We start from the raw sequence: 25477 nt of genomic DNA on the forward strand, positions 1-25477 counted from the left end.
GAGTGGGTGTTGACCCATTAACACTGGGATTCTAACACCAGAAAGGAATGAGTGCCCATTACCACTGGGATTCAAGCACCTGCACATGAACTGAAGGCTTTGCCCTATCACCACTGCAGTCAGTAACTTTTGATTGCTTCCAAGAAAAAAGGCTCAGAATTAGATACTGAAACTTTCTGTGTTGTCAATGGCCCATTGTCTAGTAAGACACCTTCGGCCAATCCTAGCCTTTCAGGCGACATCAAACTGGGATATTGAATATTTTTAATATTGTACGTAGGGGTGAAAATCCCAAAATGCAAAGTGTTGCTGGCTAAAAGGTCAAACCTCACTGAAGAAGTCATGTATGACAAAAGGTAACTTGAATGCTCTGTTTTTAAATTTTACAAAGTGATTCTCCCCACTCCTGATACTGTTACTACTTGAGCCATATTGAAAAGGATATATAAACCATGTTCGCCTATTTGTGCAAGTGAATTAGTTCATGCACATCACGGCTGAAAACAAACACTGAAAATTCCATTTGTTTTGAATTTTGAATAGTCTGTAAAGAAAATGGTTCACTAATCTTCACTAACAGGTAAGACAGGTATAGCAGGACAGGTGCACTGCATACTTTCCTAACTCAACACAAGTGGGCTGTGTAGGAAAGTACCATCTTGCCTGGCATGTTACCCCCATTTTTACTTGTATGTATGTTTGTTTTTGCCTGTGTCACTGGGATCCTGCTAGCCAGGACCCCAGTGCTTATAAAGTGTGCCCTGTGTAGTGCCTAACTGTATCACTGAGGCTCTGCCAACCAGAACCTCAGTGTTTATGCTCTCTCTGCTTTTAAAATTGTCACTGCAGGCTAGTGACTAATTATACCAATTCTGATTGGCATACTGGAACACCCTTATAATTCCCTAGTATATGGTACCTAGGTACCAAGGGTATTGGGGTTCCAGGAGATCCCTATGGGCTGAAGCATTTCTTTTGCCACCCATAGGGAGCTCAGACAATTCTTACACAGGACTGCCACTGCAGCCTGAGTGAAATAACATCCACGTTATTTCACAGCCATTTTACACTGCACTTAAGTAACTAATAAGTCACCTATATGTCTAACCCTCACTTAGTGAAGGTTAGGTGCAAAGTTACTTAGTGTGAGGGCACCCTGGCACTAGCCAAGGTTCCCCCACATTGTTCAGAGCAAATCCCCCGGACTATGTGAGTGCGGGGACACCATTATACGCGTGAACTACATATAGGTCAATACCTATGTGTAGCTTCACAATGGTAACTCCGAACATGACCATGTAACATGTCTAGGATCATGGAATTGTCACCCCAGTACCATTCTGGTATTGGGGGGACAATTCCATGCATCCCCGGGGTTCCAGCATTGTCCCCGGGTACTGCCAAACTAGCTCTCTTGGGTTTTCTCTGAAGCTAACGCTGCTGCCAACCCTCAGACAGGTTTCTGCCCCCCTGGGGCCTGGGCAGCCCAGGAAGGCAGAACAAAGGAGTTCCTCTGAGAGAGGGTGTTACACCCTCTCCCCTTGGAAATAGGTGTTAAGGGCCTGAGAGGAGTAGCCTCTCCTGGCCTCTGGAAATGCTTTGAAGGGCACAGATGGTGCCCTCCTTGCAAAAGCCAGTCTACACCAGTTCAGGGAGCCCCCAGCCCCTGTTCTGGCGCAAAACTGGACAAAGGAAAGGGGAGTGACCACTCCCCTGTCCATCACCACCCCAGGGGTGGTGCCCAGAGCTCCTCCAGTGTGTCCCAGACCTCTGTCATCTTGAATGCAGAGGTGTGAGGGCACAATAGAGACATCTGAGTGGCCAGTGCCAGCAGGTGACGTCAGAGACCCCTCCTGATAGGCTCTTACCTGGTTAAGTAGCCAATCCTCCTTTGAGGGCTCTTTAGGGTCTCTCCTGTGGGTTTCTCTTCAGATAACGAATGCAAGAGCTCACCAGAGTTCCTCTGCACTTCTCTCTTTGACTTCTGCTAAGGATCAACCGCTGACTGCTCCAGGACGCCTGCAAAACCACAACAAAGTAGCAAGAAGACTATCAGCAACATTGTAGCGCCCAATCCTGCTGGCTTTCTCGACTGTTTCCTGGTGGTGCATGCTCTGAGGGCCGTCTGCCTTCACCCTGCACTGGAAGCCAAGAAGAACTCTCCCGTGGGTCGACGGAATCTTCCCCCTGCCAACGCAGGCACCAAACTTCTACAGCACCGGTCCTCTGGGTCCCCTCTCATCTTGACGAGCATGGTCCCTGGATCACAGGAGCTGAATCCAAGTGTCCCCGACAGTTCAGTGGCCCTTCTGTCCAAATTTGGTGGAGGTAAGTCCTTGCCTCCCCACGCCAGACAGTAATCCTGTGTACTGGGTAAACTGCAGCTGCTAGAGCTTCTGTGCACTTTTGCAAAACTTCCTTCATGCACAGCACAGCCCAGGTCCCCAGCATTCTGTCCTGCATTGCCCAACTCACTGAGTTGACCTCTGACTTCGTGGGACCCTCTTTTGTTGTGCTGAGATGACCGCTGTGCTCATATCTTCTGAACACCTGTTCAGGTGCTTCTGCGGGTGCTGCCTGCTTCTGCGTGGGCTCTCTGTGTTGCTGAGTGTCCCCTCTGTCTCCTACTCCAAGGGGTGACCTCCTGGTCCTTCCTGGGCCCTGGCAGCACCCAAAATCCTCAACCGCAGCTCTTGCAGCTAGCAAGGCTTGTTTGTGGTCTTTCTGCGTGAAAACAACTCTGCATCCTCCAGCACCCCGTGGGGTCCATTTGTGGTTCACATTCCACTTTTGGAGTATATGGTTTGTGTTGCCCTAGGCCTATTTTTTCCTATTGCATTCTATTGTGTTCTACAGTGTTTGCACTACTTTTCTAACTGTTTACTTACCTGATTTTGGTTTGTGTGTATATTTTGTGTATTTTACTTACCTCCTAAGGGAGTATATCCTCTGAGATACTTTTGGCATATTGTCACTAAAATAAAGTACCCTTATTTTTAGTAACTTTGAGTATTGTGCTTTCTTATGATGTAGTGGTATATGATATAAGTGGTATAGTAGGAGCTTTGCATGTCTCCTAGTTCAGCTTAAGTTGCTCTGCTATAGCTACCTCTATCAGCCTAAGCTGCTAGAACACTTCTAATCTACTAATAAGGGATAACTGGACCTGGCACAAGGTGTAAGTACCACTAGGTACCCACTATAAGCCAGGCCACCCTCCTACAGACTGATAAAATGAGAGTGTGAGTGACAGAGCTTGTGTGTGATGCAGAACATATTCAAGTGTGGGTGGGGAGTGTGCATCTGTGTTATGCTGCTGGTCCTGGCTTTCTGGAGACACTACTTGGCTTATGGATGAGGACACCTGTGGCATGAGTGTGGGCCGCTCTCCATGGCAAAATGCATGTTTTATCATGCATGAGGCAATTCTTGTCATATGGGACACCCATGTCACATTGCTGTTACTGAATTATTGCAAGTAATTAATAGTATAAGAGAGGGCACTGGTATATTTTACGTATTTCTTGGAATATTGTTGACATATGAGGGCACTCATGACAAAATGGTGGTATCTCATTCTGGATTTAATTACTGACATATGGGAATATCCAGGGCAAAGTAAAGACCCTGGCATACTGGAGGTAATGGCTGACATGGGGTGAACCCATGGCAACTGCTGAAAGAAATGGGGATGGTTCCAGGGTCAGGTTTTTGGGGAGGTTCTTGGAGAAGGTCAAGCTTTATTAGTACACCATGAAAGTACATGAATAGGGCCAATATGCGCATGTAAGGAATCTGCTGATGAATTTCCGGGTTTATTGACTCCAATAAGTACATCTATGGAGCCCCGACCAGGTAGGAGTGATTTAGCTGCGGCACTGTGGCCAAGTTTTAAGAGGTCAATAAGTCTCGGTCATGCGTGATTTTTTAGGGTCAAGCCTGCGTCGATGCGAATGCGCATGTGTTTCGCTAGCGAGACGCTTTAGGAATTAAAAAGGGCTCGGAGCCCCGTCCACTTCACGTCAGTGTCTTTCATTGGTTTGTGGGCTTGCCTGTTAGAATCTGCTTGGTTTCATTAGTAGAAGGCACGCATATGTCATGCCTTTTCCGGAGGTTAGCCCTCCTCGAGCGCACTGACCAAGGACAGAAAACATACGAGGCTCACTGTTTTCCGTCCGGTTCGTGGACTACTTTTTCTCTATTTTTGCAACGCGATCTCGCTTGGCAGAAGTTGAGCGCTTTGCATAATATCGACCCTGTTACACAGTTAATTGCACTTGTTCCGGTTACGTACATGGTTTATGTGGCAAGAAAAGTCCGGTTAGGAGTTCCCAATGCTATTAGCTCTAACACAAGCAAATGCGAGACCCGTTGCATTGCAAATGCTTGTTTTTTTAACATCTGTTAATTGATTTTTTTCCAAGTATTATATGGGACGTTTTCCACCAGCTGGAATGAGTCTCCCAACTCAAAAGTCTTCAGAGCATTATTTAATTGTGTGTTCCAGGGATTGCCTGAAGTTTCAAAAATACATTTCAGATGGTCTTTTAATGATTTTGTGACTGCCTAACTGACCCTGATGTGGTACTTTAATATTGACGATGGCAATCTAGTTTCTGAGACACCATGCCCAACTCTAATCTGAAACTGGCATGTTTCTTGGTTGTTGTAAAATTTTCTTGTATGCCCTGCAGTGTGTTTGTTCCAAGGCTGCCTCTAGGTTTGCCGGATAGGCCAAATCGCCATACTGCACGGTAGGAAGAAGAGTCGCCTTTGCTCCCCTCAGTATTGTGGCAGCCGATGTGCTTCATAGCTGCTTGTTCAGCTGACCGAGCCCATATGTGATAGCTGGCAATTTAGATTTAATTGCGCTTGTCTGTACCCCTGCAGAATTATTTTCACTAAACCACATGCCAAAATAGTTGTACTTCCTGGCTGTGCCAATAGAAAGACTGCCAAGTCACCATGATTTTGTACTTCCTGAATATAAGAACCTTTGTTTTATCTTGATTCATTTGGAGCCGATTGGCAATGGTGAATGCGTTCAGAGTGTTTAGCATCCGTTGTAAGCCGATTTTGTGCAGTCTATTAGCACAATGTCATAAGCATATTGGATGATTATGAGCTTGGTAAAACCAATCTTCGGCGGGACCAATCCGCTGACTTCTGGGCTTTTCCCTAGGTAGGCTGTGTACAGATTGAACAACAGGGGTGCCAGAACACACCCCTGCTTCAAGCCCGTGTTGGTTTCAATTCTCTGAGCTGCCGTGACTGGTCCTGTGGTCATCTGGACCCATGTGTCTGAGTACAGTGAGATGATGGCACTTAGGAGCTGTGTGGGGATTCCCCATGCAATCAGTATCCTCCATAAAATTGCCCAGTCAACATATCAAAAGCTGAGCTATGGTCCACAAAACAGCAGAATAGAGGAAGGCGGTTTTGTTTGGCCACTTGCTGTCCCAGGTATGATAATGCTATGATGTTATCCACTGTTAAAGCCCCGGGTCTGAAGCCAGGTTGAAAATCCCTTGCTTCTGCACCCAAACCTTAAATTGGACCAACAGTATGCAGGCATACATTTTTGCCTCTACGTCCAAGAGCGATATTAGGCGATAGTTTGAAGGGGCTAAATGATCCACCGTTTTATAAATTAGACAAAGAATGTACCTTCTCCATGAGTCCGGGACTATGGCTAAATGGAACGCACTATTAAAGAGTGGAGACAGCCTCATTGTCCAGTCTGCCGGGGCACATAAACCCTTCCAGGCCCTCTCATAGACTGAAAAGAGAGTGCAGGCTTTGGTCCTACCAACGCGAATCATGGCTACATGTACTTTGTTGATGCCTCTCTTTAGATTCTCAGAGGAGACAGCTAATCAAACCAGTAGCCTTGGCTTAGGGAGCACAATCATGCTTGAAAGCTTCAAACATCTACTTATCACACTCTGCGGCTTGGGCCTTGGCCAGATGCGCAAAATATGTGACAGTACTAAGGCGGCAGCTCTCTCTGTTCACAGAAGTGGTTAGCACGGAGCACGGACAGCCTATAGCTCTCAGCTAGAAGGGGAGGCAGTCCTGCTTAAAGAGCCCCAGAGAGGGTTTTTAAAGAATGTGCACCAACCTAAGCGATAAAGTATGCGTTTTTGCACAGTGGCTGCTAGAGCGCTCTCCCCACCTGACTAAACAACACATCATGCCCAGAAGCAAAGTACTGTGTGATCATTAATGCCTTCTAACTGCATAGGTCGTACTGGGAAAGGCCTGAAGTACTGCTTGAATATTAACTTCAAGCACTTTATACCATTGTTTTAGATATTTTTTAGACGATAGTAACAATTCTTTCTTTTTAACACAGATAAGATATTGTCTTATTGCCGATACATTTCTGCTGGCCTAACCTATAAGAGTTCATAATGAATTATGATCTAGATGATTGACTCTTGTCGGATATTATATTTAACGGCTTTAATTAACTATACAATAAAGGTGTTTGAAATCAGTGAATTACATGAATAGTTCATGTGTGCCCTATGGAATTTTTGAAAATGTATGTGAAAGTTGTGTTTTAAAATACATTTTGACCGCATTTTTTTCAGAGGCAGAATGCCTCAAATGCTTTTAGAAGATGTTTAACTCTCTCACCTCACTCACTTGCTAGAATTCGGGGACGAAATTACACCAACTACTTTCAAAGATCACCACCAATCACTGGTGAGCAGAAGGGGCGGGGTATGAGCAGGGGGAGGGGAGGGAGAGGTCAGTGTGTGTGTGTGTGTATGTGTGCGCGCGCGCAGAGGGTGCAGGGGCAGAGATTTGCCAGTGAAAGTAACAGCATTTTCCAATAGTAGAATTGACAAAATTGCCTAGTCTCATAATAAAATATGCCATGCTGCACTCACGTGCTCCCTGCAGTACTTTCCAGGTTATATAAGTCTCATGTGACCAGGGCCACAGCAATAATTTTGTGCCCCTCTATCTCATGCAACCAGACATAGTTACGAAGCATACTGCTCCTTGGAAGGAACTGCAGAATTAAGACATTTAATTGAACAGTTCGGGGAATACAGGAATGGACTGCATGAATACTAACTATTGCTATGGGATATTCCTCCCTGTAGCTCAATTGCATCCCTGTTGCTCAAATATAGGAAATTCACATACTCGCCGTCGTGGACATCAGATTCTCCTGTACCAACAACATTAAGGTTGATTTGGTTAAAGTGCGTTACATACTCTGCGTCACCTCTTCGCTTTTAGCTCATATTTAAATAGCCTAAAGCCCCACAATCCCTGTTCTTGGCTTCGTGTCAATCAGCTTTAAACCAATTTTCCAGGCCCCGCCCCGTCACCGCCTCTGCCATAGACCTGCAGTGACGTTCCCTCCGGCCAATCAGAGCGGGGCTCGCACTACTTTAAGAGCAGCGCGTACACCCGGTTTCCCCTTCCATCCCCGTGAAACGTTTCCATGGAGATTGGGGCAGAGCGCGCGTCGGCTCACGGCGTCGCTATGGAGACCGTGTCCGGGCCTGGCAGTAGCGCTCTCGAGCTTCAGCACCACGGAGAGCAGCGCTCAGCGGGCGCTTTGGGAGCCGCCCGGTGGGAGCCTCGCAAACATTACCTTCTGATAGTCATCGGGGACATCGGTAGCGACAGCCAGCTGCGGGCTGTGCGGGGGCACTTGGAGCACGGTGAGAGCGGGGCTGGGATCAGGAGCAAGTGTGCTGTGCAGCAGGAAAGGAAGCAGGGCGTGCAGTAGTACATGGGCATGCAGTATAAGGAGATGTCCATGGATACAGAAACAGTTGGCCAGAGCGCAGAGAGAATTGCAGTTCATTGATGTCCGGTGCGAAGGGGCATGCAATGTGCTGGACATCCAGTGTGGGGAGACATGCCCTGTGGACGCTCACCAAATATGGGTAGGACAGACATTGTGGCAGGACACACTTCGGAACATACAGTGGGAGGTGCAATGCAACGTACTGGGAGATTAAGAATAGTGGGACGGGTGTTGCACCAAGATATGCAGTCTGACAAGTAAGATAGGCTACACAGTAAGATGGAGTATGTAGTGGGATGAGACATGCATTGCAGAATGATAGGCAGTCATATTTACCACGAAGCATGACTGGGCATTCACTCGGGGGCGTAACGCAGGCTCCTGCAGCCCGTGCGCAGGGGCCTCCCCAACCCTCCAGGGGGCTCCAGGCAGCCGAAGGCCGATGAGTATCTGTGAGATATTAGGGACTCGGGGCCCCTCATCACATACTGCAGAGGGGGCGCATCATTTTGCGTTACGCCACAGCATGTACTGTGTTGGAACATGCATTGTGGGGTGGGCATAAAGTGCGGCGGGGGTAAAGGAAATCAAGCACCTTCACTTAGGAAGTCCTTCCGCTCGCAAAGGATTCAAGAGTCTAAATGTCGCAAAACTGGCGCGGACAACGATTTACGTAAATCAAACATAAACAGATAAAGGGGTACACAAGTGTCAATTTTACCCGGGTCAGGACACGCAGTGTGACAGGATATGCAGCATGTAGGAAAATAGTGAAGCATGGTGGGTAGAAAGTAAGGAAAATAGAGTACCGAGGGCGTGTGGTGAAATGGAACGTACTGTGTAGTTGAAAACTTAGTGTGACAACACATGAAGTGGGATGGGCCATGCCCTGTGGCGAGAGATGCAGTGCGGTGAAGTATGTACTGCAGCAGAACTTGACGTGGTCGTATATAGAGGTTAGCAAAATGTCCGTGGGACATACAGTGTCGTATCGCACAATGCAATACGCCATGCAGTGTCGTGCGGTATAGTGCATTGGGAAATGCAGTGTTGGAGGGCATGTGGCGCATTATACTATGCAGCGCAACAAAGGAATACAAACGGTAATTTTTGTTTTCATCAGAGCTTTGACATAGGGCATGTGGTGCGGCAAGACGTGCAATAGTCATACTTTGGATGGATGTGCAGCATCAGAAAAGGAATGGACAGCCAGGGATTACATGTAGTAGGCCATGCCGATACTAAAAGAATAAAGTGAGAATTAGAGTGCAGCTATGTGAGAAGTGTATCTGTTCATTCAGTGAACTGACTTGAAGGAGGTTGACGATCTATGAAATGCAGCAGATGAAGTTTGATAGAGGGTTATGCAGGAACTGGTAGTTGTAAATGTACTTAATAAAGGACAGTAGCGCATCCAGGGTGCGGAAGCTATTTCTGCGCTACCATGCATCCTGCCCTGCAGTCACTAAAGATGATTTGTCCGCACATTCCATCTGCCTCAGAGGACAAGCGATAGGACTTTTGCAGTGGAACTTCCGGGGCCTGGCCTCTGATGCATGGCTGCATTACTGTATTCCTGACAGGTCTGTGCCACATCATAACTTTCTGGCACACCAGAATAGCTGATACTGCCCCTCACCTCTAGGACTCTAACTGCCTCAGCTGGCAGTGATGCATCATACAGCCTCCTAGTGCATATGTTTGTGCATTTTACTAGTGGGGCGTATTCACCATTATCAGTCGCTTACTCAGAGCATTAGAGCCAGGCGACACTACAACTGGGACGTTTTCAGTCTGTGCATGGATTTAACGCTCTTACTGCATATTCCGCCTCCTGCTGCTGGTTTTAACAGAACCTCAAATGGGTCATAAGTTAGTGAAGAAAAGTGCCACACGTGGTACAGCTGAGTGGCAGTCACTTTTCAGTTGTTGACTGCTGTACGCAGGCGGTGAACAGGTATGAGGTGAAATCTTTGTTGAGACAGTATCTCTACCCAGTTGATGGACTGATTCTTCCAACAAGACTCTTACAGTATACATATGTACAAAATGTTCTGCAAGGCTGTTTCCTTATGGAAAGAGGTCCTTCGAGCAGTAGTAACACTGGAAAGAGGTCCTTCGAGCAGTAGTAACACACAGTGTGGACACAGAGTAAAACCAAAACAGAAGACGATTTCAAATACACACCAGGGTTACACATAATAAACCAGGCACACCTTTCATTGCAAGATGTTGCTTTGAATTTGTGATATTGTTTTCTGCTGAGTGTAATGTATGCAGTCTGCCTACTCACCTGGTGCCGCCGTGTGACACGCGTGACACACTATTTCACATCTCATCACACGGACACCCGCTAAAGAGTCACATTCGCAGGATGGAATGGAAACCCTTTCATAGGAGAGGCTTCCAGCTCAGGCATGCATGCTTCACAGGCGGGTCTTTAATCTAGTTCTCCCGAGGACATGGGAGGTGGTGTGCTCTGGGCAAGCGAAGAGAAGGGATCGGACCGGGTGAGGGCTGTTTAGGCAAAGCAGTCTGTCCAAAGACCCCATTCGCAATGTCCCTGCCACCTTGTCAAGGCCACACCCCATCTGCTGAGCTATCACAACGTAAAAGTTATCTCAAAGTTGGCAGGCGGCAGGCCTGTGTGATGTTTTGCACAAACTATTTTAATATTTTATTTGGAAGTGATATTGTTACTAAAATTACATTTCTGTGCATACTAAAATAAATAATTATGTGTTGGTGAATAACATTTTTAAAGTTTTCTTGTGAATGTTCTTTCTTAAGAGACTCTTGTAGTTTGCATAGTGCAGGGGTCCATTTTGTGTGTAAAGATGGCAAAATAGTGAGCTAATATTGCTCCAGAATGTGCTGCATACTTCGCAGATAGTTGTCGTATAATCTGAAGAGCCCTGCAGTATACTTCCATCCTCCAGTGCTGCATAACTCCTTGGGGCCTGAGAATATTGTCCCAAGGGTCATGCATCGCTACATGGGGCACGTCTGACCTGGCGCGGCCCATGGCTTGCACTTAGCGGCCCCTGACACTCCCTTTGCGACCCTTGAACTCAGAGGTGGCAAATTCACTGCCAGGAACATAATGGGAGCTCGTCCTCAAGGGCGTCAGTTGGGGCTCCACTCTCTTTGTTTTCTGTCAAATTTTTATTACACTAATAGTGAATAATATATTTTTCACTTTTAGTGTAATACAAATGTAGTAGAACTAACTGGAATATGCCCGTCCATGGCAGCTGAGGTACGTAGAAAATGATTTTAAATGTACGTTATGTGCGTGCTTGCGGGTAAGAGTGTGTTTAAGGGAGAAAGAATGTATGCAAGTGTGAATTTGTGTGTGTGTGAGTGAAAGTGAAGGTCAAGGGGCATGTAATGTCACTCGCTACCCCTGCCACTTCGGTGACTTGGTGCCTCTGAGTGAGAAATCCAAGTCCTTCTTTTCAGCTGAAGCCTATAGCTGAATGGGTTAATGTGTCAGCCCCATCAGTATCCTGCAGGTCAGATGTTTGAATCCCGCTGCATTGTGCTGCTGCAAGGGTGCGCCAGACAGTGCATCAATAGCTGCTGCAGTGATTCACCAAGATCATATTCACTACAGTTAATCACTAGTGCAACCAGATCACACATCGCATCAGTTAAACGGATGCGTCAGGACATAGGCACCGTTGCTTCTAGTTTGTTCTAGGATGCAGCAAGTGCTATGCATCACATGACCTAAAGGGAGAATCGCTGCATGGGTTACTGCTTCCGCAGAGGTGCACGAGTGACGTACTTTACTCTACCGATGTAGTGAACAAACGGGCCACGCTACAGCAGCACCACTCGTGCAGAGATTTGCTACGTAGTTTGTGTGGGCTGCAGTGAATTAAACAGGTGCATCAAAGCCACGGCGGGGCCCATCAGCTGCCTTACCATTCATCACGCATTTCACTTTTAATGTATATCTTTGGTAGTAATCGACCTTTTTGTTACCACACATGTTAGGGGCGTAGCGTCCATTGGTGCAGCAGGCCTGAGAAGGCCCACTGAACCCTGATTATTGCTGTATTTCACGGTTCAAACAGCGGCCATGGGTACCATTTCCTTCTTTGTACTGGCGCCCAGGACACACTGGCTACACCATCGGCAAGAAAGGCCGCATGCCCCTCACATGCCTGCATGGAGGATAACGCATCTGTGGTGCTTGGAGGACACGGGGAAGTGAAAGTCTGGTCAGGTTTTCAACATGATCACCTGTCTGATTTGGCTTAACTATTCCACTTAACAATTCACATACGTCACCAGATACACATTTTTTCAAAAATAAGTGCGTAGATGCCACACCGTGTTTGAATTCTCCTGAGGTACCAGGGTGGGGGCAGATTACACTCAGCCAAAGTCCACCGACAGAAAAAAAAAAAGGTGTTTGTCCTTGCACGTATTAGATAAAACTATTTGCCCCTGGGCAAAATATCTAGCAAACTGAATTTGCTCTGTTTTCACTCAGCTTAGATACTACCGAGTGGATCAAATATATTTTGATTTGTACTTCTGAAATATGAAAAACGAGGAATGCAACTTTGAGGCAAACTCACTTCTCTCCGTTTGCGCCAAACTTACTAAAGGATGATGGATCCTATTTTATCTTCGTTAAATCAGAATTATACAAGAAAAATGAGTTTTACGTGACAGATGTTCCATACAGTTTTGCAATTCTTTTCACGACTGCTAGCCTTCATTTTTTTTCGCTATAGTACATAAACCTTTAAGGACGCCAGCAGTAAAAGCGGTCGAAAGGATATGCACCCCTTTTGCTTTTAGTAGTGACACTTTACGCAGCTTGGCCCTTGGAGTGGTAACAATACCTGCAGCGTGAAGGCCAGGGCACTCGTCAATCTGCCCATCGCGTAGAAGCAGAGATCTCTTCATGTGCAGGCGGCTTGTTTGGAATAGAAAGTGCCCATATATTATTCTAGAGACATTAATCGGATTTAAGCATCATAACACCCCTTTTCAGGTGTGGCAGCGTACGAGTGCTTTATTTTCCAAACCCTCTACTTTTATGTTACTTTATTTGTATAGCGCTTACTCCCATGAGTATGGTCCTGAAGCGCCTTTCAAATCTGGGCGCTATTGTGGTTCTGGCGAACCTGTTGACCTTAGTCAAAGTGGCTTGTTTTTAAATATGTTCTTATTTATATTTCATAACATGATGCAGGAAATGATGCCGGACATGTTATTCAAAATATACATAATGCGATCATTGAGTTTATCTCTTCATTCAAGTTAACCATTGCTGAAATATAATGCTATGAGGATAGTGCAGAGCAGCAGAATGTATAGTTACTCACTTTTATATGACAATGTGTGCAGCGCTGCATAGGGTGTGGTATAGATAGTGCAGTCTTGTTAGGTAAGCCAGTATATGCCATATTGAACACTTCACTACACGTAAGTTAATAACCCATGAGGATAACATAATAGTAAACGGTGAACAGGAACAGTGCCTTGATGGCTAAAGAAAAGTAGTAATGGCACTTTCATGTTTCAACGTTGGTCGGTGGTTCGATTTCAGAGCTATCTAGTAATGATCGTAACAGGTGGCCGGGTGTTTAATTGTGAGCTGAAATGTAGCGGGCTATCAAACTGATGACGAGAGAACCCCTGGGGTGTTGTCTATATATGATCCAGCCTGGAGCAGGGCCCGTCTGGGAACACAAAGCAGCCCTGGCAATTTTGTCCGGCCAGTACGGGGGGAGGGGGCGCGGCGCAAGTGCGAAGCACTGCTGCCTTTGTTACCAGGGTCCGATATTACAGCACAGTCGCAAAACCGACCCCCAGTAACAAAACTGCCTCCCCCCCCCCCCGCTAAAAAAAGGCCTCCCGGGAAAACGCCCGATGGCCGCTATGGCACGCTTCACCAGAATCAATGAATCAATACTAGATCAGAACATTTAGTTTCAGCTGTACCTCGCTTAGGGTCGGGGGCAAGGCCCATAAGCAGACCTCTGGGGTACTGTAGTACTCCTTTATTGTTACTGTCTTAAAAACAACTTGAATCTCGTGCCAGAACTGAGTTGCCAGAAGACAACACATATCGTATGATAAAAACCTGGTTTCTCGCCATGAGAGCGGGGGCAGCACGCTGTTCCACTACGTTGTAGCTTGTTAGTCATAAGGTGGTGGGGGGGGGGGGCATATAGCATTACCAATGTCACAAAATTTATATTTGTTGATGCTTAGAATTACAAAAGACTGTTCTAGGGATTTCAAGGAACTTATCACAGTATATCCTGGTAAGAGGGTGATCTAAGTCCTTCTACCAATGAAGTTTCAGATTAGTTGGGGGGGGGGGGGGGGGTGGTGTTAAATAAAGTCACCAGTGCTCTATAGAACCATTCTCCACTCTCCACCAGTTGTGCAAAGTTGGTCGGTGAAGAGTTCGATCGATAGGACGAAATAAGTGGGTGTGGGTGTGGGGGGGTTTGGGGGGGCAGCCATGCCTGGTCCCCCAACATGCTCGATACTGCTCCAAATATTACCGACCTGTGCGACCTCACAGAACAATGATACCAACATTATTCTGTTGGACTCTACCCTCAACGTCCTTGGCCAACTCTTCCAAAAAACACACTTGAGTAGTAGCTCTTGCAATCGCTTCTGGTGATCTGTTGTCTGAGGCTGTAGCTCTTGGAATACTGTTTGTGTTGTTCACACTCTGTCAGATAACTTGCACTGATCCTCTGTTAGGAGGCCTAGAACTGTAGCTACTCCATCCACCTTTGCATCCAGCGCGGGTCTTGGTGTCCATGGTGGCTGCCAACATTCTCTCCAGTGTTGCCAGGAATGAGTCTGATGTTTCTGTCACTCTTGAAGGGTCAGGTTTGATCGTGGACATGATGTCCTTTGAGGGGGTAGGTAGAACTATTTGGGTTGGAAGCAACTGCTGGTCCCACAAATCTTTGGAGAAGCCAACCGTGGTGAGATATAGAAGCCTGCTTCATCCTGTCGGTGATAGAGGAGACAGTTCATGAGGTTATAGGAGTTTACCTATACTGCACGTGTGAGCAGCTGGAGTGTGTCCTCGAAGCCATATAGACAGGGTGGGTCTCTCTGTGTTAGGTTAAGGACCAGCTAGGTTGTCCAAGTAAAAAGAAGCAGTGAGTATGAGCTGTCAGTAGGTAATAAATTGTGATTCGACCAGCACTGCACTCATATTGGGTTGGTCCCACACAGACCTCTGCAAGGGGGAGTCACCCTTCAGAGCTACTCCAGTCCATTGGATGCAGGAGTGGATTCCACGATTCACCTGCAGGGGGATATGTGAAATGTGGAGAAAGATGTCACAGGTCAAGGTTTTTACTGTCTCCCAATCATATGGCTGCTCCCAGCAGGGTTTAGTGCAGTGTCCGAGGGCTGTCGGGCCAGGTAATGTCTCTCAGGGGAGTGATGAGCATCCGGGTCAGGTGCAGCTCGGGCAAGATTTCAAACACAGCCTCATGCGCATCAGGGGATGCGATGTCCCATATATCTCAGTCACCCACGCGGTTCTGTCATTGCGCTCTCGACCTACCTGAAGTGTTCAGCCGCCATGAGGCCTGGCAGTGCCGGGAGACATCGGGGGGCTCTGCACAGTGTCCGCCAAGGAACTCCCTCGATGAAACAACCTAAGGCCACAGGGCTCCTCGGCTCCGTAGAACAACAATGGCCCTAGAATCTGCAGCTAGTCAACAGGATAGAAGGGGAAGGCCCCTCAGTCGCCAGTAAGCTTATATTCACCAGCTGGCAGCCATGTTGAGATGGCAGGGGGTGTGTGCTGAAAGTAACAGTCACACCTGGTAGGTAAGGTGTTCATCTAAACCGGGATATTCTCCCGCCTTAGAGTGCCTGGATACTTTGTTATGGCTTGTGCACCTTAGTTAAGTGGCAACAGGGGCTTGTGTAGCGGAAAAGGGTCGATGTAGTCCAGGCTGGTTCAGTAGCTTCTCAGAGAGCATCCTCCATGTTCCGCGGCCAGGCCACACCCAGAGTCAAAGTGACATGTTGGCATATTTGGTTGTGCTCCATTGTTAGAATTTGTATTGTGAACAGTGACACTTGCTGGTAACCTCATCCATCGCATCTCTGCTCAGCCCAATGGAGTATTCCTCTCCCACCTCATGCTGTTGGCTAATGTGTGCATCCTTCCACCTTCCTCATGCTTCAATTACAAAGCATGATGGATTACTTTATAAGGAAGCTTTGAATATAGAAACTTTTCATTTCTTGCATCGTCTGACTTTAATGTGGTAATGCTGTGTTTTCATGTATTAGCACATTAAACCTAGTGGCTTTGCCAATGCTTTATAACGAAATGTGCTCTGGAAGAACACCACTTCCAGACCACTTCTCAATAATACATAAAACAGAAATGTGATTTTTTTGAAAGACGATTAAAAGAACATTATTTAAATTGTGCCCTATTCCTGCCACAGGAGGCCTTGAGTGTTACAATGTTTAAAACCACATTTTGTCTGCATTGTCAAAGAAAGAAAATATTACAGTGCATGTTTATTAGAACTGTAGCCCCTGCTAACACTGAGTACGATGAGTGAATAATTGTGTTTTTGGGGCAATCTTCTAATATAGCCACTAAAATAAGAAGACTATACATAAATATTTGGAAGAGTTTAGGGCCTTATTTAGAATTTAGTGGATGTGCTGCTTCATCACAAACGTGGTAGATGTGCCATCCACCAAACGTCACCAACCACCTTAGTCAGTTCACAAACTATACCAAGGCATAGCATCACTCAGGGCAGTTGACACACTGATAGATCATTGGAGGGATCTTTCACTACCTTCTGCCTAATCTGCGCATATTCACTGAAGAAGAGGATTTTTGCATCAACTGAGCATATTCAATGAAGAAGAGGATTTTTTTAAAGGAATGTTTATCATTATTTTTCGTTGAAATGTGACTTAGCAGGCCTCAGTCCTCTGGCGTTGCTCCCATTGCCACCATATTCCTCCAGCCTTTGCAGCTTACTTGTTCTCAAAGTACTAAGGTGGGGAGAGGACATCATCAGCTTCTTCTGGCCTCTTGTTGTTTATTTAATTTTTCTACAACTTTTTTAAATAGTGAATCCTTTATTTTGATAGTGCATACTTTTTTTGTATTGCTGCACCCATATTATGGTAATCTCTCCACATAGTTCTTATTTGATATGTTTCTACAGCAAATTAATTTAAAGAAATGTAAATAAGAACAAAAAAAAATTGCAATTAGGAAATCACAATTCATATGTTATGTTATGTGGATTTGTTTGGACGTTAATTACCCAAGAGGGTGTCCAGTAGCTTGAACAGGTATGTCGACGTGAGCTGCCCACAGAGGTAGTCGAAAAGCCAGGTCTTCAGCCTCTTGTGGAATTCAAGAAGCAAGAGGGAGGCTCTGCTGTGTTATGGGAGGTTGTTCCAGGTTGTCGGGTGATGTAAGAAATGTAAGAAAATAAGTGACCTCTCGTTCTGCGCTTATGAATGTAAGGGGTGTGAGTGAGTGAAGGTGATGCTGAGTGTAAGGGGCATATTTATACTCCGTTTGCGCCGAATTTGCGTCGTTTTTTTCGACGCAAATTCGACGCAAAACTAACTCCATATTTATACTTTGGCGTTAGACGCGTCTAGCGCCAAAGTTCATGGAGTTAGCGTCATTTTTTGGCGTGAACACCTTCCTTGCGTTAATGATATGCAAGGGAGGCGTTCCCGTCTTAAAAAATGACTCCCAGGCATGTGCGTGGTATTTATACTCCCGGGCAAAAATGACGCCCGGGAGTGGGCGGGGCAAAAAACCCCGCATTTGCGCCTCTTTTTAACGCCTGGGTCAGGGCAGGTGTTAAGGGACCTGTGGGCTCAGAATGAGCCCAGAGGTGCCCTCCCCTGCCCCCAGGGACACCCCCTGCCACCCTTGCCCACCCCAGAAGGACACCCAAGGATGGAGGGACCCATCCCAATGAAGAAAAGGTAAGTTGTGGTAAGTATTTTTTTTCTTCTTTTTTTTCCTGGCATAGGGGGGCCTGATTTGTGCCCCCCTACATGCCACTATGCCCAATGACCATGCCCAGGGGGCATAAGTCCCCTGGGCATGGCCATTGGGCAAGGGGGCATGACTCCTGTCTTTGCTAAGACAGGAGTCATGTTGATGGGGGATGGGCGCCCAAAAAAAATGGCGCAAAACGGGTTAAGACGATTTTTTTGCCTCAACCTGACTTGCCCCATTTTGAGACGCCCATACGCCATTTTCCCCTACGCCGGCGCTGCCTGGTGTACGTGTTTTTTTTTCACGCACACCAGGCAGCGCCGGTCGGCTAACGCCGGCTAACGCCATTCTATAAATACGGCGCCCGCATGGCGCTTCAGAATGGCGTTAGCCGGCGCTAATATTTTTGACGCTAAACTGCGTTAGCGCAGTTTAGCGTCAAAAAGTATAAATACGGGCCTAAGTGTCTGGCTGGCTGGTGAAAGCGTATTCAACTGTTCAGGTCTGCTAGTCCAAAGTTGTGGAGTGCTTTGTATGTGCGTGTGAGGAGTTTGAATGGGCTGCATTCGTGAATGTGGAGCCAGTGGTTAGATGTGAATGCGTCGTGGGAGGCTGAGGATAAGTCTAGCAGTGGCGTTCTGGATGGTCCTTAGTCCGTGTAGGAGCTGCCTGGAGATTCCTACATAGAGTGCCTTGCTATAGTTGAGTCTTCTTGTGATGAGTGCTTGCATGACAGTATGTCTAGTGTTCTGGGGCAGCCATTTGAAGATGTTTTTTGTAGCTTGCAAAGGATGAGGAAGCAGGAGAAACTCGCTGTGTTGACTTGTGCTGTCATGTTGAGTTTATTATTCAGGATGATTCCAAGGTTTCTGATGTGGTCGGTAGGTGTTGGTTCTAGCTCTTTTGGCTACTGAATAGAGACCAGTGGAGAGCTCTGGTTTCTGAAGGCCAGTACTTCATCTTGTTAGAGTTAAGCTTCAGGTAGTTGGATATCATCCATTCTGCTGCCGTGATCATGAAGATAGTGAAGTTGGTTCTGGTGGTGGAGGTCTTGTCAATCAGCGATAGGATGAGTTGGGTGTTGCCGTGTAGGATTTGATGCCGATGCCGTGGGATGCAGTGATGTTAGCGAGTGGAGTCATGTAGATGTTGGACAGGGTGGGGCTGAGAGGTAAACCACTGGATTTCGATATGTAAGGTGGTAGTCAGACTCTTTGTGCTCTTCCTGTAAGGAAGGAGCCTATCTAGTAGAGGGTGGGTCCTTGGATGCCGAAGTTGTGGAGACTTCTGATGAGGGTGCTGTGAGACTGTGTCTAAGACTACAAATAGGTCAAGCAGGATGAGGGCTACAGTCTCTCCTTGGTCCAGTATGGTTGAGATGATATCTGTAGCTGCGATGAGTGCTGTTTCAGTGCTGTGGTTACTTCTAAATCCTGACTGGGTGTAGTCCAGAGGGTGGTGCAGTTCGAGGTGGCTGGTGAATTGTTTGTTGATGGACTGACCCATAACTTTGGCTAGGTGGGAGAGAAGTGAAGTGGCACAAGTTGCTCAGTTGGTGTGGATCAGCCTATGGCTTTTTGGGGAGGGCGTTGACTGCTCCATGCTTTCAGTCTTCTGGGAAAATGGCGGATGTGATAGAGGTGTTGATGATGTGGGTCAGGGTTTTGTTGATAGGTGATCCTAATAATGATAGCCACCACAGAGTTGGTGGTCTGCTGTGGTCAGCAAACTACCTTGTTTATGATTGCTTATAAATAAAGCAATCTTTTTTTTTTTAATACAGCCCATTTTCCTTAAAGGAAAACAGGATGTATTAAAAAAAAATGTTTAACTTTCATTTGTGGGACAACTGCCTCCTCTTTCCAGCTGCGAATGGTTTATCACCAATTTTGCATTGTTGGTAATACATTCATGTTTTGCAACTGGAACTCGATCATACTATACCATAAAGCGATTTGGTATTTGGAAGGGACTCCACGCCAAATGTACGTAGAACTGGTTGCAAAATACTGGTTGCAATTTGTGACCAGTAGGCATGCTCCAGAGAGGTAACTGTGGTGCGTATGGAGGTGGTGTGTTCCCAGGTTGTATATCAGAGCCAAACAAATTTGACAGCTCTCACAAGTCTCCCCAGTTATTTGGTGGGCCATCCAGGAGAAAGCAGCCATTCCAGCTTGTCTGTACTTCTGAGATCATCCCAGATCACCTCACTTTCTGCTGTGCCTGTCTCCAACAGCCATCGCATGGACCACTGTTATTGGGCTGCTGCAAAATACAGCTCTAGATCCGTGACCCTGAGTCCCCCTTCCCTCATAGGGCACTGGAGCATTGAGATGGAAACCCATTTCGATGCGGGACCCCAGACATGCTAAGCCTCTAGGTTGTTCAGTGTCCTAAAAAAGAATATGGTCAGTAACACTGGCAAGGCAGTAAAGAGATATTAAAGCTTTGAAAGAACCAGTATCTTCACCACAACCTGCCGCCCAGCCCATGGGCGAGAGGCCATGGGCGAGAGGGGTAGTCGAGCCCAAAGGGGATGACCTGGGGAATCAAAGCCAGGGCCCTATCATGATTGCCATCCAGTAAGTCCCTGTCTGGATCTTATATGTGCACACCAAGGTAGTGAAAAGTCTCGAAGCACCAGGGAAGGCGCTTATCATCCACCTCCACACGATGTTCTGGCTCGATCTAGGACCGAGGTAAAATGCAGGATTCACCCCAGTTCACCTTGAGGCCAGCGATCTCCCCATATTGATCTACTATATCATAAGGGCCAGTAGCAATCGTCTGCAGTCTTGCAGATATAGCAATACGTCATCTGCATATAAAGACATGATGTGCCAGTTCATGCCTATCTTAATCCTTCAGGCGGGGCACCTGCTCCGTAGCATGGTGGCAAGTGGCTTCATAGCCAATGTGAAGAGCACCAGAGACAGGGAGAACCCCTGCCGGGCCCCTCTGCTAATGGGAAAGCCTGGGGAGTTCTGATGGCTGTGGACCAGCACCTGCAGGCACTGTATAAAAGTCTGACCCAGCCCATAAAAGAGGGGCCCATGTCTTCCAATACTTGCAACAGATAGGACCAACTCAGCGACCTAAGCAACTACGTCAATGTCCGCCCCGGTTTATCACCTTCAGCATGTTAGCAGGCTAGATAAGATTTATAGTCAAGATCACAGAGGAGCTTCAATTCCTCTTGATATTGATGATGCAGGACCGACAACTGGGGGGTGAGCATCTGGTATCAACATCGTCTCTACCTTTGCCCGTAACCCGTAGACAGGTTTCCAGGGCCGTTACACTCAGAGTTCGAGTCCATTTAGCACCCCACATCGCGGGAAGCCCTAATCACGCCACTTCCAGATACTGAATCGGAATTAAGGGCCAGATGTAGAAAGCGTTTTGCATGGTGCAAACAGCAAATTTCGCTGTTTGCGCCATGCAAAACGGACATCGCGATGCTCATTCCCATTTTGCGAGTCGGTAACCTGGTTACTGACTCACAAAATAGGAATGTGACTCACAAATAGGAAGGGGTTGCAAAACAATTCACAGTTAGCACCCATTTCAAATGGGTGCTAACCCATTCGCAAAAGGGAAGGGGTCCTCATGGGACCCCTCCCCCTTTGTGAATGGCTCTGAAAAAATGAAACAAAAACGTTTCATTTTTTCGTATGTTTTGTAACTCGTTTTCCTTTAAGGAAAATGGGCTGCAATACAAAAAAAAAACTGCTTTATTAACAAGCAGTCACAGACATGGTGGTCTGCTGTCTCCAGCAGGCTACCATCCCTGTGAGTGCTGCGAATCGGAAGGGGGTCTCAAATTGCGACCCACCTCATTATTATTAATGAGGTGGGTCTTTGCAACCCCCTTCCGATTCACAGATGGTGTCAGGGACACCATCTCGCATCCGGGTTTGCGATTCGCAATTTGCGAGTCGCAAACCCATTTTTACGTACATCTAGCCCTTAGTTGTAAACCCAAATTACGATTCGGTAAATTCTTACTGAATCGCAATTTGGTGTTTGTACCTAAGGAATAGAATTTTTGTGATTGCAAAATGCCCAGTTCTGCAAATCGGGCTGTTTACAAACTTAAAAATGCTTTGTACATTTTGCCAGCTCTAAACACGCTCCATCCAAATACTAAATTACAAACCCAAATTGCGATCTTGTAGAATCGAAGTTTGGTGTTTCTACATTACCAAAACGCGTTTCTGCAGTCGCAAAAGGCCCGAATGCGACTTCAAAAATGCTTTGTACATCTGGCCCATGGTCCCTTGCCTACACACAAGGAAACTTTTCCCTCCTGTTTTTGTCCCAATTCCACAGGCAGGCAGGCAGGCAGTGAGCATGTTGATTCCCTATCTCTGTTTACTGATAAAAAATCCAGAGATGTCAAAGTAGGAGGAAGGGAGATGGCTAGGATTTTAAATCTTCTCCATTAAAGGTATCAAGGGTCCAACTCCTCACTTTCTTCGAACAAATGACAGAACACTATGAGAAAAGCATACATTGTACAGCGAACATACCCCAAGAACCGCCTGCTCTATTCTAAATATGTTCTTATTTGTAAACTTCTGATTTTTATCCGTGCGATGGAAATTGGACAGTGGATGTGGTAGAGGGCACATATTTGAGGCAAGAGACGCAGATGTTTTGCAGAATTAATGTAATGCAGAATAAATGTGCGCCCATATATCACTGTGATCTTTCCAGGAACTCCCTCGCAACCACGCACTGCGCATGTTGCCCCTCTGGAGCAAGCTGCCTTTTCTTGTATTTATTGACCGGTGATTTTCTGAGGAGCATTGCAGAAAATTAGACTCCTCGGCACAAAAGCAGAAGCAGCGACACACAAACTGCGCGGTAATCATTTTCGAACAGTCCTGCGTGCTCAGTAAGAGAGTGAGTGTGCACTTTAGAGTTAAAGTGTGTGAGAAGACACCGACTCACCGGGGCTGGGGGTAGTGGGGGGTGCCAAGAGGATTTACACATCCTGGTCACTGGCTCTGGCACAATTTTCAGAGTGACTGTGCTTGCCTGTGGTGAGACTGCACGCCAGGGCCACTGGAATTATGCGGCAAGAGAGGACCAAATTATGCGATATGGTTGAATATATTACTCGGCGCAACGCTGCCCATGTTGTGATAGTATTCCTTCTTTATTTTGTGTTTTACACAAGGAGACTCTGACGGTGTCTTGGCAAATATTTTACTTCATACTGACTTAGACAAATACATTAATAAACAACTGAAATATGACCAATCAGCCTATTTGAAGGGCCTTCTGCAGCGGAGGAATAAATGCAGTAGATGATGGATTAAGTGGCAAATGCAGCAAATGAATTATTATGCGGAAAGCACCACAGCAGCAGAATCACGTAATTCCAGTAGCCCTGCAAATGCCCTAGTGGTTAGCGATGCCTTTGTCACTGAGCAAGTGAGTTTATGGAGGCATTTAAAACTCTCCAAGGGGATTTACATGAACTTTCTACCAAGAATTGTTTGGGGCCAGAGTGCCGATCATAAAACATATTTCAAAATTCTTTGGTTCAAAAGTTTTAAGTTACAAGAAGAGGTTTGACGGGGCAGTGTGAGGCCTCTCTGGGCTCTGCACAGTCAGGTTTACTAGGTCATACATACCCTGTGTGTCCTAGGGCCACAAAACTATTGCACAATTCCTCATCTTTAGCACTTCACTCGCTCTGGGTAGCAGGATTGGGCATGCACCGCTTACTTGAGGAGGTTGAGGAATTCAGAGACTCTGAATGTAGGGTGGTACAACAATATGTAACAGTTAAGAAACTGAGGGCCTCATTACAGCCCTGGTGGCCGGCGGTACACCGGCGGTAACACCGCCAACAGGCTGGCGGTGTACCGGCAGTGTATTATGACCGTGTCGGATTAGCCACGGCCATACCGCCGGCCCCTCCAACTGACCGCCAGGCGTTCATAATCCCTAGTGAGTCCCCAACCGCCAGCCTGTTCATGGCGGTAAACACCGCCATGTTAAGGTGGCGGTAAGGGGGACACGGGGTGCCCCTGGGGGGCCCTGCACTGCCCCATAGTGCATTTCACTGCCCGAATTTCGGGCAGTGAAATTTGCGATGGGTGCCGCTGCACCCACTGCACATCAACATTGCCGCTGGCTCTAGTATGAGCCGGCTGCAATGTTGATGGGACTTTTCCGCTGGGCCAGCAGATGAAAATACTGTTTCCGTCCACTGGCCCAGTGGAAAAGTCATAATAGGGAGCCACATATACCGCCCGCACTGGCAGTATAGTGGCGCCCGTGGCTTTGGCAGTCTTTTAGTAAGACCGCCGAAGTCGTAATGAGGGCCTGAATGTCCAGTCAGTGCTTTACTTGTAAGGAATATAACACTACAAGTAAGACTGCAATACTGAACATGATATACAAAGAAAACCAGAAGAGCCTAGCCCCTTTGGGGCCCACGTTACCACCTCACAAGTGTTTATAGCACCCCATGTTAGTCCTTGATTTCTGGTTAACACTGAGTTCTGTTGCCAGTGTTAAATAGTAAGGGATGCATGGGGTAGACATGGGCGAGTTTGGAAGTGTCTGGGTTTTGGGGGTCAGTCAATTGAAAAGATGTGCAACACCATAAGATAAAATCTAGAAACTACTGCTATGTACATACATCCAGCATGTGTGTTGAGATTCAGGAATGGTTCAGTCTCATCCTTTTGGAACTGTGAAGATGATGGATTTATGGCCTTTCTTTCAATGGATCAGGCAATGCTCTTGGCAGGTGAAGTCCACCATCACAAGCAGGCAAGTATGTTTTCTCAACTTTCACACATAAAGCAGGAACGTGACTGCAAACACTTTTCCAGACTTAGGCCCAGTTCAGCTGAAAAATTGCAACCAAGTAGAGGTTCTAATCGATTCTGCTTTTTGAGAGCAAAGTTCACAGACATCTTGTCCTACTGTCCACACTGGTACACATTTTGACTGATTCAGAGGGGGGGGGAGGGGTGAATCAGCCCATCAGTCTGTGTCCTGAATCTCTGTGTCTTTGCCTTCTCGCAAACTATGTTTAGCATTCCTTGCTTGTTTATGACACACATGCTCTCAAAGTTATGGCTTGATATTATGGGAAGTAGCTTGATGAGGGAGAAAGCCAATATTTTTTCATTTGGTACCATGAATGGGCTACATTCCCTATTATTTATACATCCAACCCCACAATCCTCTTATAACTAGTTAGATGGCGATTGAAGCAGGGCGGGAGGGGGTTTGCACAGTGAAAATTGTTGGTGCAAATTCAAGACAAGCTGCACTTTAGCGGATGGACCTTGGTCTCAAATTGAGTGTTAAAGTCAACTCATCAACAGTACATCAACGACAGAGAAGCACATTACGCTCCACAGTAATGACAGAGAGGAGTATATTTGCAAACCACAAAGGTTTATTAGCAGATTAACAAAGTTACAAACTCAAATCATTTAAATTAGTCATAAACCAATACCCACCTTATAAAAATGTTGTGCAGTATATTCCAAAGTGAATCAAAATAGCAGATACAAAGAGCAGTTTTTTAAAGATAGTAAGATTTTGTTTCGCCTGAAGGGAAATTCCCTAATGCTAAACTGAGAATTCAAATTATGTTGAGGGAAGTTAAGTAGCAGGTGTCAGCAAGTAAATCCCCTAATGTCAGAACC

The 25477-nt window shown here is 46.5% G+C and overlaps 1 protein-coding gene across 1 annotated transcript in view; it reads left to right on the forward strand.

Moving 5' to 3' along the window:
- The first annotated feature begins 7442 nt into the window (after window positions 1–7442).
- MAP1A (microtubule associated protein 1A) overlaps window positions 7443–25477 on the forward strand; it is a 598226-nt gene continuing 580191 nt past the window's right edge. The window contains exon 1 of the mRNA XM_069222605.1: window positions 7443–7688. Within this exon, the coding sequence (XP_069078706.1) occupies window positions 7466–7688 (223 nt within the window). The 5' untranslated portion in view covers window positions 7443–7465. The remainder of the gene's footprint in view (window positions 7689–25477) is intronic.

The sequence above is a fragment of the Pleurodeles waltl genome, chromosome 3_1 (genome assembly GCF_031143425.1).
Source record: "Pleurodeles waltl isolate 20211129_DDA chromosome 3_1, aPleWal1.hap1.20221129, whole genome shotgun sequence".
In the NCBI taxonomy this organism is placed as follows: domain Eukaryota; kingdom Metazoa; phylum Chordata; class Amphibia; order Caudata; family Salamandridae; genus Pleurodeles; species Pleurodeles waltl.